This window comes from Crotalus tigris, unplaced genomic scaffold (genome assembly GCF_016545835.1).
Source record: "Crotalus tigris isolate CLP2741 ecotype Arizona unplaced genomic scaffold, ASM1654583v1 scf7180000024338.4412243, whole genome shotgun sequence".
NCBI classification, from domain to species: domain Eukaryota; kingdom Metazoa; phylum Chordata; class Lepidosauria; order Squamata; family Viperidae; genus Crotalus; species Crotalus tigris.
In genome coordinates, this window is record NW_024100508.1 from 2,490,577 (window position 1) to 2,506,390 (window position 15,814).

General features: G+C 42.9%; 1 protein-coding gene across 1 annotated transcript in view; it reads right to left on the minus strand.

Annotated features, from left to right (window-relative positions):
* Positions 1–1,706: 1,706 nt before the first annotated feature.
* Positions 1,707–15,814, minus strand: part of LOC120300143 (FXYD domain-containing ion transport regulator 7-like) — a 28,180-nt gene continuing 14,072 nt past the window's right edge. The window contains exons 2-5 of the mRNA XM_039325751.1: positions 11,744–11,776; positions 11,474–11,548; positions 10,702–10,736; positions 1,707–2,625 (exon numbers count right to left, since the gene is read on the minus strand). Coding sequence (XP_039181685.1) covers positions 2,563–2,625; positions 10,702–10,736; positions 11,474–11,548; positions 11,744–11,776 — 206 coding nt within the window. The 3' untranslated portion in view covers positions 1,707–2,562. The remainder of the gene's footprint in view (positions 2,626–10,701; positions 10,737–11,473; positions 11,549–11,743; positions 11,777–15,814) is intronic.

Genomic DNA, 15,814 nt, shown 5'->3' on the forward strand with positions numbered 1-15,814 from the left:
GATTTGTAGTTTTATATCCCTGAAGGGCACCTGCTTGAGGAAGGTTAATTTATTCTGAGCACCTTATTCCCAAAGGCTTATATTGCACAATGAGTTAGGGAAGTGAGATAATCCTTATTTAAAAACTTAAAATCTAAAAGGCATAATACAAAAAAAAAAAAAGGATGGGAGAAAAGAAGGAACAAGAAAGCTTGAGTACCTAACTTAAGCTAAACAATTTTGTACTTTAATGATCTATTTGGTACCATTTATGGAGAAAAGATACATAACAAGGAAAGAAAGAAAGCTTGGCATGAAAATCCTTAGACTTGCCTTAAGTAATTCATTGAAATCCATGTCCAAATCAAGAAGTAGCATCAGCGTCAAGACTTCACCTTTCAATTTTAAATTAAATGTTTTCTGATGTTTGCCTGTTGTATTCGATTAGGTTTTATTATACTGGATGTCTGGTCAATCTCCTTAATAAAGCTGTAGTATGATTTGGGGGTACTTTCCTTCCATTTTAAAGCAGAAACATAAAAGCAATCATGTATCCCAAGAGTCCCATCGTAGCCTTTAAAACAAAGCTAAGTTCTCCATTTCAAACCTTGACCCCATCCATACAAGATGGCACGGCACCAACCTGTACAGCAAGTTTTGTGTGGTGATTAAGGTGCTGGCCTAGAAACCAGGAGATGGTGAGCTTTAGGAGTGAGAGCCGGCTACGTGACTTTTAGCCAGTTACTGTCTCAGCCCAAACCACCTCACAGGATTGTTGTGGGGAAAATAAGAGTAGGAAGGAGTATTATGTATGTTTGCCATCTTAAGTTGCTTATACAGTAATAAAGCCAGGATAAAAATCCAATATATAAATAAATCATGAACACCCCCCCTTCCCCTGAAGGCACTATAAAAGAGGTGTCCCACCATAGGACAAAACACTATTATTGCATTGCAACATATCTTTCTGAAAACACAAGCAATCTGGTTGAGAAATATAACACACATTATTGGGGACTTTCATATTTTTTTCTTTTATCGTCACACACAATTGCCTGTAGATTACACACTCTTTGTTCTTTATTTCCCATAGTGCAATTGCAGGAAAAAGACAAGCTGAATGAAGAAAGGGCAGTTGTTTTTCACAGCACATTAGAATTGAGTTTATAATGTGATGTGTTATTTGAAGCATCCCATCACCATTTTATAAAGTTTTAAAGCGTTGTATTTTGTATTTTGATTTTATTTGTGACATTTGTAGCTAAATGTTAGAAAAAATATTCTAAATCAATCAGTATTCATGGCTACATTTTGGGAGAGGTAGGGTGGGGGTGGGTATTTGCCAAAAAGGGTTGCAGAGGCTTTAGTGAGTAACAAACATGCTAACTGTTCATAATTTTACAGCCAGAGTGTTGTCTGTGCTATCAACACAGAGAGAAATCTACCAGAAAGAGGTAATTTTCTAATATCTGAAAAAGTTCTCTGCATTTTAAGAGCTCCAATTTCTCCACTCAACAATAATACCAGCTACATAGCTTCATGTCTTCCCTCCCATAAAAATCAGGTTTGCAAATATCTAAATGTAGCAGAATTACAACCTTAAGTAGACCCAGTCATCCCAAGTAAGGTCAGAGAAGCTAGGAAAGACCATAATTTTTTCACCACCAGCCCAAGAGTCTGAAGATGGGACTCAAGAGTAAGAATAAATAAATCACCAAATCAAGAGATTTGTTTTTAAAAAAACCACCATGATTTTTATTCATTGGTCAAATTTCCTCCATGTGTGAATGTGACATGGAGATGTGGATGGTACCGCATGGAGAAGCTGGGGTCAGGAATAGGACCAAATGACAAGAAAGCAACCCTTCCCTTTCTAACAATTCTTCCCTCGCTTGCTTACTCATCATCCCGACTACAGTACTAGATCAGACCTGCAAACCCACACTGTACCACTAGATGGCAGGAACAAGCTATAGAACGCTTCACTTGGCCACCCTCTAGTGGTCAGCAGTAATATTATATCCTAATTCTAGGAGTCCGATTCATTAGAATGGATGGAATCCATTACAGTGGCCCCACTCCAAGAAAAGGCTAGTTTCCCACAAGGTGGGGGGGGACCCTCTTTGGACTACGCCACTTCACTTTGTGGCTAATGGCATTCACAGCACAGCAAGAGGCTCAGATAGCAAAGCAGCAGCAGCAGCAGTAGCAACAGCAATGGAGAGTTATATTATGCCCAGTAGCGAGGAAGCATCTTGGTGATTTGTTTTCCCAGAGAGCAGCAGCAGGCAGCATTATTGCATTTTAAGAGGACCCTGTGTAAGAGGGGGGGGGAATTATAAGAACCAGCCCCCAGTAGAGTCGGGAGTCAGCTGACACTGACTGGCAGATGGGCTGCATCACACCCCGTGGCCTGTTCTGTGTCCTAACCCCACCCGGGTGGCCTGCTCCCATCATGCAATGGAAGCGCAAGAGCTATCTGGTTATAAAAGTGCCCCTCCCTCCTTGAGGTTAGACAGGAGAGCCCCTCCCCCACCCAGGCAGTCAGTGCCAAGGTCTCTGGAGAAAGGTCCCGGGCGCAGTTCATTGCCGGCCACTCGGGAGCAGGACATCTTCAGGACGGTGCCTACACGCTGCCAGCTGGAGCTGGGGAAGAGAAAGAGGGGGAGGGAGAAAGTGAGGAATATGAGTAAATACAGGTAGTCCTGGACTTAACAACGATTTGTTTACTGACCGTTCAAAGTTACGACAACACTGAAAAAAAGTGACTGATAGCCAGTCCTCAGACTTGAAACGGTTGCAGCATCCCCATGGTCATGAAGATCAGAATCTGGTTCCTAGCATTTGGCATGACTTACTTAACAACCTCCCTGCTTAACCACATAAATTCTAGGCCTAATTATGGTTCTATGTTGAGGACTACCTGTATGTGAAAACCTGGGGAGGAACTCCCCCAAAATAGAAAACTTCAGAGAAAGTGGGGGAGGGAATGAAGTTCAGAAGAATAAAACTTGGCTAAAAGTCAACTGAAAAAAAGCCATGGGAAAAAGGGATTTTTTAAATTCTCCCAATCAGGTTCCTTTTTCTTTTAATTATTTTTATTCATCGCTGCCCATCTCATGCATGTAATTTTAATTACTGAATTTATGTAGCTGCCCATTTTATGCGTATTATTTAGACTTGCGATACATGGTAACAATTCTGTCCCCCCCCCGTTCTTTTCTGTACCTTATCCCATCCCATCTTTCCTGCTCCCCAAAGCATCTTTTAAGCAGGAACAAAGATGTCCTGCCATTCAGGAGCCTTTCAAAACAACTCTCCCCAAGGACTTTGCAGCTCCTCAAGGAACAGTGCAGTCCGTTGCCACGGCACCACCATAGAGTCTTCAGCTCTCCTGGCAACGTCAAGAAGCTCCATGGTAACCCCAGGTGGATGGGAGGTGACTTCAGGTGTGAGAGCTCCAGGCAGTGGCTGACTTTCTTTACAAGAAGCAAGTTTAGTGAAGGATAAACAGATAACCTTACATTAACATGAATGCCCAACCTAGTCTCTGCAGAATAGAAAGGCCGATTAAGATAAGAACCCTGGGTTACTTTAAAGCAGAAATTATTAAGGAAAGAGTGAATTATTGTTGTATGTTCTCCATTTTGGGGGAACTCAGCTCTTGGAACAGAGCAACTACCAGAAATATTTCCTTTTTTTAAAAAAAAGGGATGTCATATAATTGTGCTAGTACAGTCAGACATCCCAATGTTCACCTTGGTTTCATCACGCGAAAACATGGAAACTGTAAGGACCCACCCCACTTTGCATCTTAAGAAGACAGAACTCTTGGAATAGTTCTTCCAAAAGGAATCCTTTATTAAGAGAAAATGGTTGCAGGCATGCTAGACAGGACTTGGGGTCCAAGCTCTCCCATTCAAGGTTTTAAGGGGTTCCCCAGTAGTCCCACCCAATCAACCCCCCTTCCCAGTGATAGTTTCAAGTATCACAATTCCACCCCGTTTCTTCTTTCTTCCGTCTGGATGGAGACTTCAGATAACTACATGAAAGGCAAATACTCTTCTTTGTTAATGCTAATGTTCTCTGGTGTTAACGCTTTGAGGTTACAATAGGTTACAATAAACACACATTCAGCATTCAGCTCTTTGAAGTCTACTGAAGGAAGTGAGGGCCATAAAGCCCTTTTGTTCTCCCCCTTCTCTCCCTCTTATGGCAGAATCCAAAGAAGGCAGAATTGGGAGTTTCTATATTTGATAATTAAAGATGAAATATGATTGGATTCTGACATCCGGCCCCTCTTAAAAATAAGAGAGATCCACCTGAAAGAAAACACAAGTATAAAATTTAGTCAGGCTTGTTAGGATACTCTGTGTGAAACTTCTTCAATAGCTTCGGGGCTCTGACATGACGTTTATGGACCCACTCATTTTGTGAGGGAGGGAGGTGTTTCCAGGCAACTAGGTACTGAGTTGCTCCATGATATCTCCTAGAGTCAAGGACTTCCTTTATTTCGAAGTGTTGTTCACCCTCCACCATGATTGGAGGTGGTGGGGGGGGGGATTTTTGGCCGTAGAGGTGACTGATGCTCTCTTTTCAGCAAGCTGCAATGAAAAATTGGGTGTATTTGCCTGAGATTTTTGGGTAATTCTAATTCTACTGTTACTGGATTTATGATTCTTTTAATTGGAAAAGGTCCTATGTATTTTGGTCCAAGTTTTTTACAGGGCTGTAGGGACTTTAGGTATTTTGTAGATAAGTACACCATTTCTCCTATAATGAATGGTGTAGGCTCAACCCTTTTTTTATCGGCTTGTGTTTTGTAAGCCTGCCTAGCTTCATCTAGTGCTTTTCTGACTATTGGCCAGGTGTTTTGTAATTTTTCCATCCATTCTTTCAGCGAGGGGATCGTTGGTTCGTTTGGGGTTAATTCTGGCATGGGGTTGAAACTTTGACCGGTGGCTATTTGAAAAGGAGTGTAACCTGTGCTGGAGTGGACTGCATTATTGTAGGCAACTTCTGCAAAAGGGAGTAAGTCCGCCCACTCGGTCTGCTGGAAACTAAGAAAACATCTTAAATATTGCTTAAGTACTGAGTTCATTTTTTCAGCCCCCCCATTTCCTTGAGGGTGGTGGCTAGATGTCAGTCCCTGAGTGGTTCCTAAGAGGGATAAAAATTCCTTCCAAAATGCAGACGTAAATTGCACCCCCCTGTCAGAGATGATGCGTTGGGGTGCCCCATGCAATCTGTAAATGTGTTGGATGAAAAGTTTTGCTAAGGCTTTTGCAGTGGGAATCTTTTGGCAAGGGATAAAGTGCACCTGTTTGGAAAACAAGTCCGTGACCGTCCAGACCACAGTATTCCCATTGCTTTCTGGCAATTCCACTATAAAATCCATGGCTATTTCTCTCCAGGGGGCTGAGGGACTTGCCACTGTTTGCAATAGTCCTGGCACTTTCCCTTGCAACCTCTTTGCCGTGGCACATTTTGGACAACTGGCTATATAACTTTCAATGTCCTTTTTCATGGATGGCCACCAAAATTGCCGTTTAATTAAATGTAAAGTTTTTACAAATCCAAAATGCCCTGATGATTTTGTGTCATGGCAAAGGTGCATGAAAGTTACTCTTTGAGTTGTTGGTATATATAACTTTTCCCCTATCCAAGGCAACCCGTCTCTCATTGTGCACACATTTTTATTTTTCTGGAACCAATCATCTGTTTCCAAACTTTTTCTGAATTCAATTCCAGTTTGGCTGTCCAGTTGTGGTTTTAATTTGGCTTGGGTTCTTGTGGTTACTGGTGCTGCCAGTTGTGACTCTGCCATTATTGGTCTAGAGTCTGTGGTTCGTGCGCTGTTATATTGGGGCATGCGAGATAGTGCATCTGCCAGGAAGTTCTTTCTTCCTGGTAAATGTTTGAGCTTAAATTGGAATTGGTGAAAATGCTGGGACCAGCGGGCTTGTTTGGGATTGAGTTTCCTGGAAGTTTTCAGGGCTTCCAAAATTTTTGTGATCAGTCCACACCTGGAAGGGGATTTTGTTGCCTTCCAGGAACTGTCGCCATGTGAGTAATGCCCAACGTATCCCATAAGCCTCCTTCTCCCATACGGGCCAGCGCTGTTCTGTTTCCGTGAGTTTCTTGGATGTATATGCACAGGGTTGCAATACTGCATCATCATTTTCTTGTAATAGCACAGCCCCCACTGCCACATCACTTGCATCTGCCTGTATTATGAAGGGCTTGTCCATGTCTGGGTGCCTTAGTACTGGTTCGGCAGAAAAAAGTCTCTTTAGTCTCTCAAACGCTGCTTGGCACTCCATTGTCCATGTTAGTGGCTGGCTAGGTTTTACTGAGGATGTTCCCTTCGTTTTTAGTAAGTTGGTGAGGGGCAAGGCTATCTGTGCAAATGAGGGGATGAATTGGCGGTAAAAATTTGCAAAGCCCAGGAAACTTTGTAGTTGCTTTCTTGTGCGGGGTGGTGCCCATTCTAATACTGCTCTGACCTTCTCTGGGTCCATTTCAATGCCCTGTGGGGATATGCGATAGCCTAGGTAGTCTATCCTTTCCTGGTGGAATTCGCATTTTGAGAGTTTGGCATATAGGTGAGCGGCTCGCAGCTTCTTTAAAACCGCTCTGACAAGTTTGACGTGTTCTTCTTTTGTTTCGGTAAAAGATAAGAATGTCGTCCAAGTAAACAAGGACCCCCTTAAACAGGTGCTCCCTTAGAACGTCATTGATTAATTGCATAAAGACTGCAGGGCCCCCTTGTAATCCAAATGGCAAGACTTTGAATTGATAGCACCCCATGGGGCAGTTAAATGCAGTCTTCCATTCGTCCCCTTCCTTGATTCTCACGCGATAGTAAGCTTCCCTTAAGTCTAGTTTAGAAAAAATTTCCCTTTCGATAGGTGTGACAGCATGTCTTTCATGAGGGGCAGCGGGTATAGGTTGCTTTCACTGATTGTGTTCAGGGCCCTATAATCCACGCATAAACGTAAAGAGCCATCCTTCTTCTCTCTAAAAAGGACCGGGGCAGCCACTTTAGGCTTAGCTGGTTCAATGAAACCTCTCTCCAGGTTTTTTTTTATAAATCTTTCCATTTCCTCCTTCTCCTTTGGGCTCATGGAGTATAATCTGGGTTCGGGAGTTTTGCCCCAGGCTTGAATTCAATGGTACAGTCTGTGGGTCGGTGGGGGGGAAGCTCATTCGCCCTCTCCTCACTGAAGACTTCAGCAAGGTCCCTATATTCCTCTGGTATTTCTGTTAATCTTTTTTCCTCTCCTATGGATGCTTTTTCTATTCTTGATTCTGGTAGCCTCCCTTGGGGTTTTAAGTCCATAGGGTCCCCCTTCGGGAATTTGATTTCTGTCGTCCTCCAATTTACCCAGGGGTTCCATTTTTTCAACCATTCCATCCCTAGAATCATTGGGCATTCCATACCTGGGGTCACCACAAACGTTAAGTCCTCTTCATGGTTGCCCAGGGAGAGGTGTATTGGCAGAGTGGCTAGGGTAGCTGGCACCCCCCCTGCTATGGATCCATCTAGCTGGCCAAATGAGATTGGTTGTTCCAGTCTCCTGGATGGGATGCCCAGATTCCCCACTAGTGTTGGGCTAATGAGGCAGCGGGTGCAGCCAGAGTCTATTAAGGCTTTCACCTTCACAGCTTCGGGCATGGGGGGGATTAATATAGTCACTGTTTTGAAGATGGGTGTGATGCGTCCACTTACCAGGGGTTCGCCTTCCGAGCTGTCATCTGAGGCATCCACCGTCCCTGTGGTGTAGGCTGGAGTTCTTTCCCCTTGGTGAGCAGAGGTGGGGTTTTCTGCAATTTCCATCATTTTCATGGCTGTTTCTTTTGGCTTAGCTGAATACCCTCTGGGTTTGTTGATTGGGGATCTGTCTGGGTTGTGCTGGGGGGCCTTTGAGCGGCATTCTACAGCTCGATGCCCTTCTCTTCCGCACTTGAAACACCCCATCTGCTTCTTGGCTGTATCCGATGATTTCACCGGTTGGTGTGTCAGCTCAGGCGGGGGGCGGCTCCATTGTTTTCCTCGGCGATGCCTCTTCAATATGTCGATCTCTGCTTCCTCTGCCAAGACGTACCATTCCTCAAGTCGATGTGGGTCTCCTCGGGGCAGGCAAGCATCATATAGATCATAGTTTAGTCCGTCTTTGAAACGGCCAAGGAGGATGTCTTCTGGCCAATTCAGTTTGCTGGCAATGGCTCGGAATTCTTGTGTATACTCAGCCACTGGGCGTTTGCCCTGCCTCATCGTTGTTATTCTTTCACGGGCTTTGCGATCAGCCAGGGGGTCTTCAAATCGTCTTCTCAAAGAGGACATGAAACGGTTGAAGTTACTGAGTTCTGGGGCATTGGAGTCATGCAGGTTCACCACCCAATCTGCAGCTGGTCCATCCAGGGCAGATTGCACGATCCGGATGCGGGCTTTGTCGCTGGGGATGTCCTGCCCATATTCCTCCATGTAGCTGAGGACTTGGGTTAGGAAAAACCCCAAGCGTGTTGGCTCCCCTTTGAATTTCACCTCCAACGGTGGACGTCTTGGAATGGATCGGTGCCTCCATTGTGGGTGGTAGTGTCTTCCGTCCAGATTTCCATCTTGGGTCCGGTAGGGGGTGGGAGCTCCTGGATCAGTAAATGTCCCTGGGGTTGCAGGTTCCACGTCCCCCTCGGTGTCTCTCCCTTTGTGGCTCCAGGAACTGGGGCGGGCGTAGGGCTCAGGAATCTCCTCTCCTAGGGAGCTGAGAGTTCTCTTCATCAGGTCAATAGCTCTCTCTAGGATCCAGTCTGAGTACGGCATACAGCTTCCTCCCTCTTCACTTGCGTGCAGGGATTTCTCCATCTCCTGCTTCCATTCTGGTTGCTTGGTCCCCCGTCTCAGGGTCACTTTTCTTGATTCCTTTCCCCACTCGCTTTTCTTTCCAACGCCCATCGACCAGCGAGGCTTGTGGTCCTGTGTCTCCACCACTTCTTCTTCTGAGAAATCTGGCCTCTCGGATCCCAACATCTGGCAAGGTTCCAACTGGGTCAGCGGCTCTCTTTCCAGGGAGTTTTCTCCCTCTCTTGCTTCGTTGTCTGACATGGTAAATTTTTGCAAAATCCCCCGGCAAGGGTCTACCTTCCAGGTGGATTAATTTTGCAAGTCCTGTCTAATGTAAGGACCCACCCCACTTTGCATCTTAAGAAGACAGAACTCTTGGAATAGTTCTTCCAAAAGGAATCCTTTATTAAGAGAAAATGGTTGCAGGCATGCTAGACAGGACTTGGGGTCCAAGCTCTCCCATTCAAGGTTTTAAGGGGTTCCCCAGTAGTCCCACCCAATCAACCCCCCTTCCCAGTGATAGTTTCAAGTATCACAATTCCACCCCGTTTCTTCTTTCTTCCGTCTGGATGGAGACTTCAGATAACTACATGAAAGGCAAATACTCTTCTTTGTTAATGCTAATGTTCTCTGGTGTTAACGCTTTGAGGTTACAATAGGTTACAATAAACACACATTCAGCATTCAGCTCTTTGAAGTCTACTGAAGGAAGTGAGGGCCATAAAGCCCTTTTGTTCTCCCCCTTCTCTCCCTCTTATGGCAGAATCCAAAGAAGGCAGAATTGGGAGTTTCTATATTTGATAATTAAAGATGAAATATGATTGGATTCTGACAGAAACCTTTCCCAGTAACTGCTTAATATTGCCAGTGCCCTACAGGCAGTCTTTGACTTACAACCAATCATTTAGCAACCGTTCAAAGTTACAACAGCATTGAAAAAGTGACTTACAACCGGTCCTCGCATTTACAACCATGGCAGCATTTGGGCATTTGCATAAGCCAGCACGTATTTAAATGGTTTTTGGCTTCTTGGGTTACACGATTGCCATTTGCAAGTTTCCAACTGTTAGTACAGGCCATCCTCGACTTACGACCACAACTGAGCCCAAAATAGCCGTTGCTAAGTGAGACATTTGCTAAGTGAGTTTTGCTCCATTTTACAACCTTCCTTGCCACAATTGTTAAATTAGTAACACAATTGTTCAATGAATCTGGCTTCCCCATTGACTTTGCTTCTTGTAAAGTTGCAAAAGGTGATCACGTGACAACAGTCATAAATATGAGTCAGTTGCCAAGCATCTGAATTTTGATCACATCACGGGGGGGGGGGGGCTGTAATGGTTGTAAGTGTGAAAAATGGTATAAGTCAGTTTTTTGAGTGATGTAACTTTGAACGGTCACTAAATGGACTGTTGTAAGTTGAGGACCACTTTTAATCAATTTACTGCTTTTGTTTTGTTGCCATTTAAATTCAGAATTTTTTCCCCATTCCTCATCATAGTCCTTGTTTCACCATGTTTTGTCCACTTTGTATCTAAAACCCTTTGTTACTTTATTTTACTCTTGTTCTGTTCCATTGTATTTATTCTGTGTTGCATTGTTACAACCTATGTTTGCAACAATAAAACATTTACTTATTAGTGTAATGTTCACTTAACACATTTAATTAGATTATAGCTTTACCATTTCTATATGATGCTAAAGTGGTATGTTGTGTAAATACTTCCCCTGTGGTTAGTTCTGCATTAATTCAAAATCCAGGCTAAACATGCAGTGTTAACACAACCCCACCTAAAATTACGCAAAAGTTATGCAAGCATGCCAGTGAAGGCCCCCTTTGCCTGGGCCTTCCTCTCCTTCAGTCTTGTGACACTTACTGGGACTTTTGCCTGTCGCCATGGGATCTGACAGTCTGCAGAAGAGAAGAAACACAAAGAGTGGAATTAGGGCAAAGCAGGGGTGTCAAACTGCCGGCCTGTGGGCCGGTTGCATCATACGGAGGCCCCGCCCACACAGCTCCAGCAATGGTTTGACACCCGTGGGCCAAAGGAACAATATTTCAGGGGTAACAGAACAGGAGGGAGGGAGGGAGGGAGGGAGGGAGGAAGGAAGGAAGGAAGGAAGGAAGGAAGGAAGGAAGGAAGGAAGGAAGGAAAGAAAGAAAGAAAGAAAGAAAGAAAGAAAGAAAGAAAGAAAGAAAGAAAGAAAGAAAGAAAGAAAGAGAAAAAAATACCTACCCAGGGTCTGATTTTTTGCATCTAATTTTTTTACCTGCAAGAGAGAAAGGGGTAGCGTGAGAGGAAGAAAAGAAAGCTCAGGTAAGGGAGGAAGAGAGGAGCACTGTAAGACTTAAAATGCAAAAAAAAAAGCAAGCAAAAAGATTTGTTTTTTCCATTTACATTCTTTTAATAAGAAACACAAAAGAAAGGGACTCTACGCTGCACTGGGCAAAAATTGTGTATACCAGTAATAAGTCTGCAAATGGTACTTATGGACACATCTATGCATACATATACAAAGTAGGATCTTTTTCCAAGGAATCCAGGAGTTAGGAATATGAGAAGAATTCAGGGTGGGATTTCTAGGGGCCAATCAAAGTTAGATCCAAGCATGCATAAAAGATGCAGGCATCTAGAAGAGGTGACTCACTCAGTGCTATCAAGATTCCCAGCACAAACATGATGGAGGCCAGGATCATCCCCACCAAGCGCAACGTATCATAGTCTGTAGGGGAAATACGGAGGTTCAAAAGTCAGACATTCATGACCATTCCAGCACATTCATATCAGGAACACCCTAGATTGCCCACCCATCTCCTCAAGCCATGCCACACTTCTTCATTCCTGGAAGGAAGAAACGCCAAACTTCATTCCACCCAGGTAGACCAATATCTGCAACCTTTCAATTAACACCACTCACCATAACTGAAGGGGTCGACAGGTTGGCTGGTCTCTGGGAAGCAAAGAGAGCAGAGAGTCAAAATACAGGGATTCAATATTTTTGTTGAATATTGAGTGGGTGGAGTCATTCCTTACACTTTACTACAAACTTTGGTTTAAACACCATTCTTCTCTGTTCATTCACCCACTTTGCATGGACAGTGCATTACCATAGGTTAGTAGCTAGGTGGCATTGGAGTCCATCATATCTAGTTGGATTCATTAGTTTCTCATACCTTTTCAATTTTCTTGATTCACAGAAGTAAACAAAGCACATAATCCAAACCTTTCAACAGATCCAAATCACAGCTCTGCCCTTATAGAAATACTATTGAACATTTAACCTCATTCATCATTCAAGTCAACCATCTATCAGCAATGCTCCATTACCCTCTTGACTGAACAATCTGGCCAATCTCTACACAAAAAGAATGAGCAAACAATATGACAGGCCCAAAGCAGCCATTTCCCAAAATTAGTGAGTGCATTAGTCTTAGATATTCTCATAAGATGGGTGGCCATTCGATAAAGAAATAAATAAATTTCTAAAAATGATACATAAAACAAAGCAACAGAATTCTTTTAGCACTTCTCTCATGCACCTTAAGACAGTTCCACTCGATGAAAAGAAGCTAAACGAGATTTCATGGCTGAGCCTCTGAGCTGGGTCCACAGTATTGTTGAATTTCGGAAACTCATGGGCTAAATAAACTTCTGACTGTGATTGTCAAAAACCAACAACAGTTTTCTCATCACACTGAAGTGGGAACATAAAAAGGCCAAATTGTAAGTCCTAAAATAGTTTTAACCTCATATGTGTGTGATGTGTGTGTCACTGTGTATGAGTTGGGCAGCTAATATAATTTTGTTCAGTCAATCAATCTAGGGTTTGCGCTCTGCAGTTCTCCATTCCCCCAGAATATTAAGGCTATTCAATGAACAAGTTCTTATAACAATTTTGACTTATTTACTGAATTAGCTCCTCTGCTAGATTCATGCTGTTCATTGAATTAGAAGCTAATTAAGAGCACTGGGCTAGTGCTGTAAAATCTTCTCAAGGTTAACATTAATCAAGATTTGCAAGCCGTGCAAATCAATCCTAGGTTTTCAACCGACCTGTTAAAGCCCAAATATGTTTGCTATCCATCAAAATATGAACTACTGTACAATTTTTAAAAAACTAAGTTATTTTATTTCACTAGGGGAGATTGACACAATGCATTAAACCAATGTTTCTCAGTCTTGGCTGCTTGAAGATGAATAGACTTCAACTTCCAGAATTTCCCACCAAGCCATGCTTGCTGGAGAATTCTGGGAGTTGAAGTCGACACATCTTCAAGTGGCCAAGGCTGAGAAATACTGCACTAAACCCTAAGCTTACATTAACAAACCGCAGTATTGCTGTTCTCTTTGTATTTCAATAGCTGTTGTCACATCCATATAAGGATGCAGTCAGTATCTAGCCAAAAGGTACATGACTATTTTAAAGATCCAAAGGTAGCTAATGTAGCTATCTACACTACTTTTGGCTAGATATTGGCAATGCTTTCTTGCTTGGATATGACAACACACAAGGAGAGCAATAATATAATGGCTTCATTTGCCTAATAGATTTAACTTTTGTGTATGTGTGCCTGCTGGTGAGTCTTGTCTACTGGTGACTGCCCAGACAAGTCCCAGCAGTTTTCTTGACAAGATTTCAGAGTGGTCTGCTATTGCCTCCTTCCTAGGGTTAAGAGAGAGTAACTGGCCCAAGGTTACCCAGCTAGCTTCATGCTTAATGCAGGATTAGGACTCACAGGTTCCTGGTTTCTAGTATGATGCCTTAACCATAACATCAAACTGGCTCACAATAGTTTTTAAAACATCCGTGGTGGCACAGTGGTTAGAATGCAGTCTTGCAGGCTAACTCTGTCCACAGCCTGGAGTTTGATCCTGACAAGTTCACTCAAGGTTGACTCAGCCTTCCATCCTTCCGATGTCGGTAAAATGAGGATCCAGATTGTTGAGAGGCAATATGATGACTCTGTAAACCACTTAGAGAGGGCTATGAAGCACTGTGAAGCAATATATAAGTTTAAGTGCTATTGCTATTTAACTAATTAATTAGTCAGTTAAAAATCTAGTGGCTGCCAGTAAGCTTAGATAGTTTTCATCTTGTTGAAGGTTTTTTGTTCCCTAATGTGGTCTTAAAAAGTCATTTCTAAGTGACTTGCTGGATGAGGCCAGCTAATAAAATCCGCTTTGGGAAATCTGCAATGAAGTTAGAAATAGTTGGCCAATAACCTACAAAAATGGGACTTTTGAGAAAATGTTGCAGAGCAGAATATTTCTGCTTAACTCTAGACATTCCACTTCGGTCACCTTTACACTTGAGAACATAATTAATTGGTAGGTCTATGAGCTTTGACAGAAGAAGTATTTGACTTGACTTAAAACCATTCATTTAGTGACATTTCCAGCTTGAGAAGAACCAAATCCTGAATAAATAAAACTTCCAGTGCCCAAACAAAACAATGTTGGCACCTCTGGGAAAAGGGCACTCTCTAGGTGGGGTGCCAATGCTAAGAAGACTTTTTTGTTTCTAATATTTTATCATTTTATGCTGCCTCTTTTTCATACTAAGAAAGAAAAGAGGTAATAGTTTGGCCATATGACACCCCTTAATGGTATTGGTCATCTTTCAGCCTCTCCTGTCTAAATGTAGAACCAGCCAGGAGCATCTGGGGTGGGGTGGGGGAGAGTCTAGATAGCAGCCATGATGATGTGATACCATTCACACAGGATACTTAACCTGCAATGAATTAAACTGGGTTGCTCTAAGCCAGTGACGGCAAACTTTTTAGAGACCAAGTGCCCAAACTGCAACCCCAAACCCACTTATGCATTGTCAGGTGCCGGGTGGGTGTGGCCCATTGGCTGGCTGCGGCTGCGGTGGTAATGGCAGACTGGGTGAGACTAAAAAGTTCAATCAATCAATTCCAACTTTGCGAGATCTTTTTTTCCCCTGCAAAAAGTTGAAATTGACTGATTGATTGAACCTTTTTTTTTTTTTTTGCACACGGCAGTGGAGGCCTAAAGCAAAAAGGTTTTATAAAACCCAGCTGAAGGCCTAGGACTGGGGCGATGGCGCGCGTGCCCACAGAAAGGGCTCTGAATGCCGCCTCTGGCACCCGTGCCATAGGTTCGCCACCACTGCTCTAAGCAACCAGAGAAAAGGACAGATAATAGAGAGGTTCTGATATAGTGTTGAAGCAGAAGGAAGAGGTAACAAAAAAACATTGCTGTACAAGATCCAAATATTGACATGAGAGAAAAGGAAAGGAGGAGACTAGGCGTCTTGCACAGTAGAACATGCCCAGGAATATTTATTGAACTTGTTTGCCTGGAATCTGTGCCCAGAAGCAGCAATGGAAAGAAAACAAAAACTGAGGTGTGTGTGTGTGTGTGTGTGTGTGTGTGTGTGTGTGTGACAAAATGCTCATTGCAACTTCATGTGTGTAACATTGCAAACTCAACAGTGCTGAGCATGTATCATGATATCATAACACCCCTTTCAGTTTTTTGACGTGATCATAGCTAGCTGCAGATTACTGTATCTTCTCTTAAGCCATAGTCTGCATAAATCACAGGCGACTGAATGACCTACAATGAGCTGGATTCTCATTGCATTGACTGGGTTCAGATAACCTGCTTAACCCTAAATCCACGTTAACGAGCAACAACTGAGTATTATAACATGTTATATTCTAAATAAAGAAATTTATTATTTATTAGGAAAATTTATGCATGGAGAATCTCTCCTAATTTAACACAGCAATCTTGTGAGCACACTGAGTTGGAAGCAAATGAGTGGCTCAAAATAATTCAGAGAGTCCAATCCAATATCTATCTATCTATCTATCTATCTATCTATCTATCTATCTATCTATCTATCTCTATATACCTATCTCTATCCCTCCATCCCTTCGTCCCTCCATCTGTCCATCCATCATCTATCTATCTATCTATCTATCTATCTATCTATCTATCTATCTATCTATCTATCTAT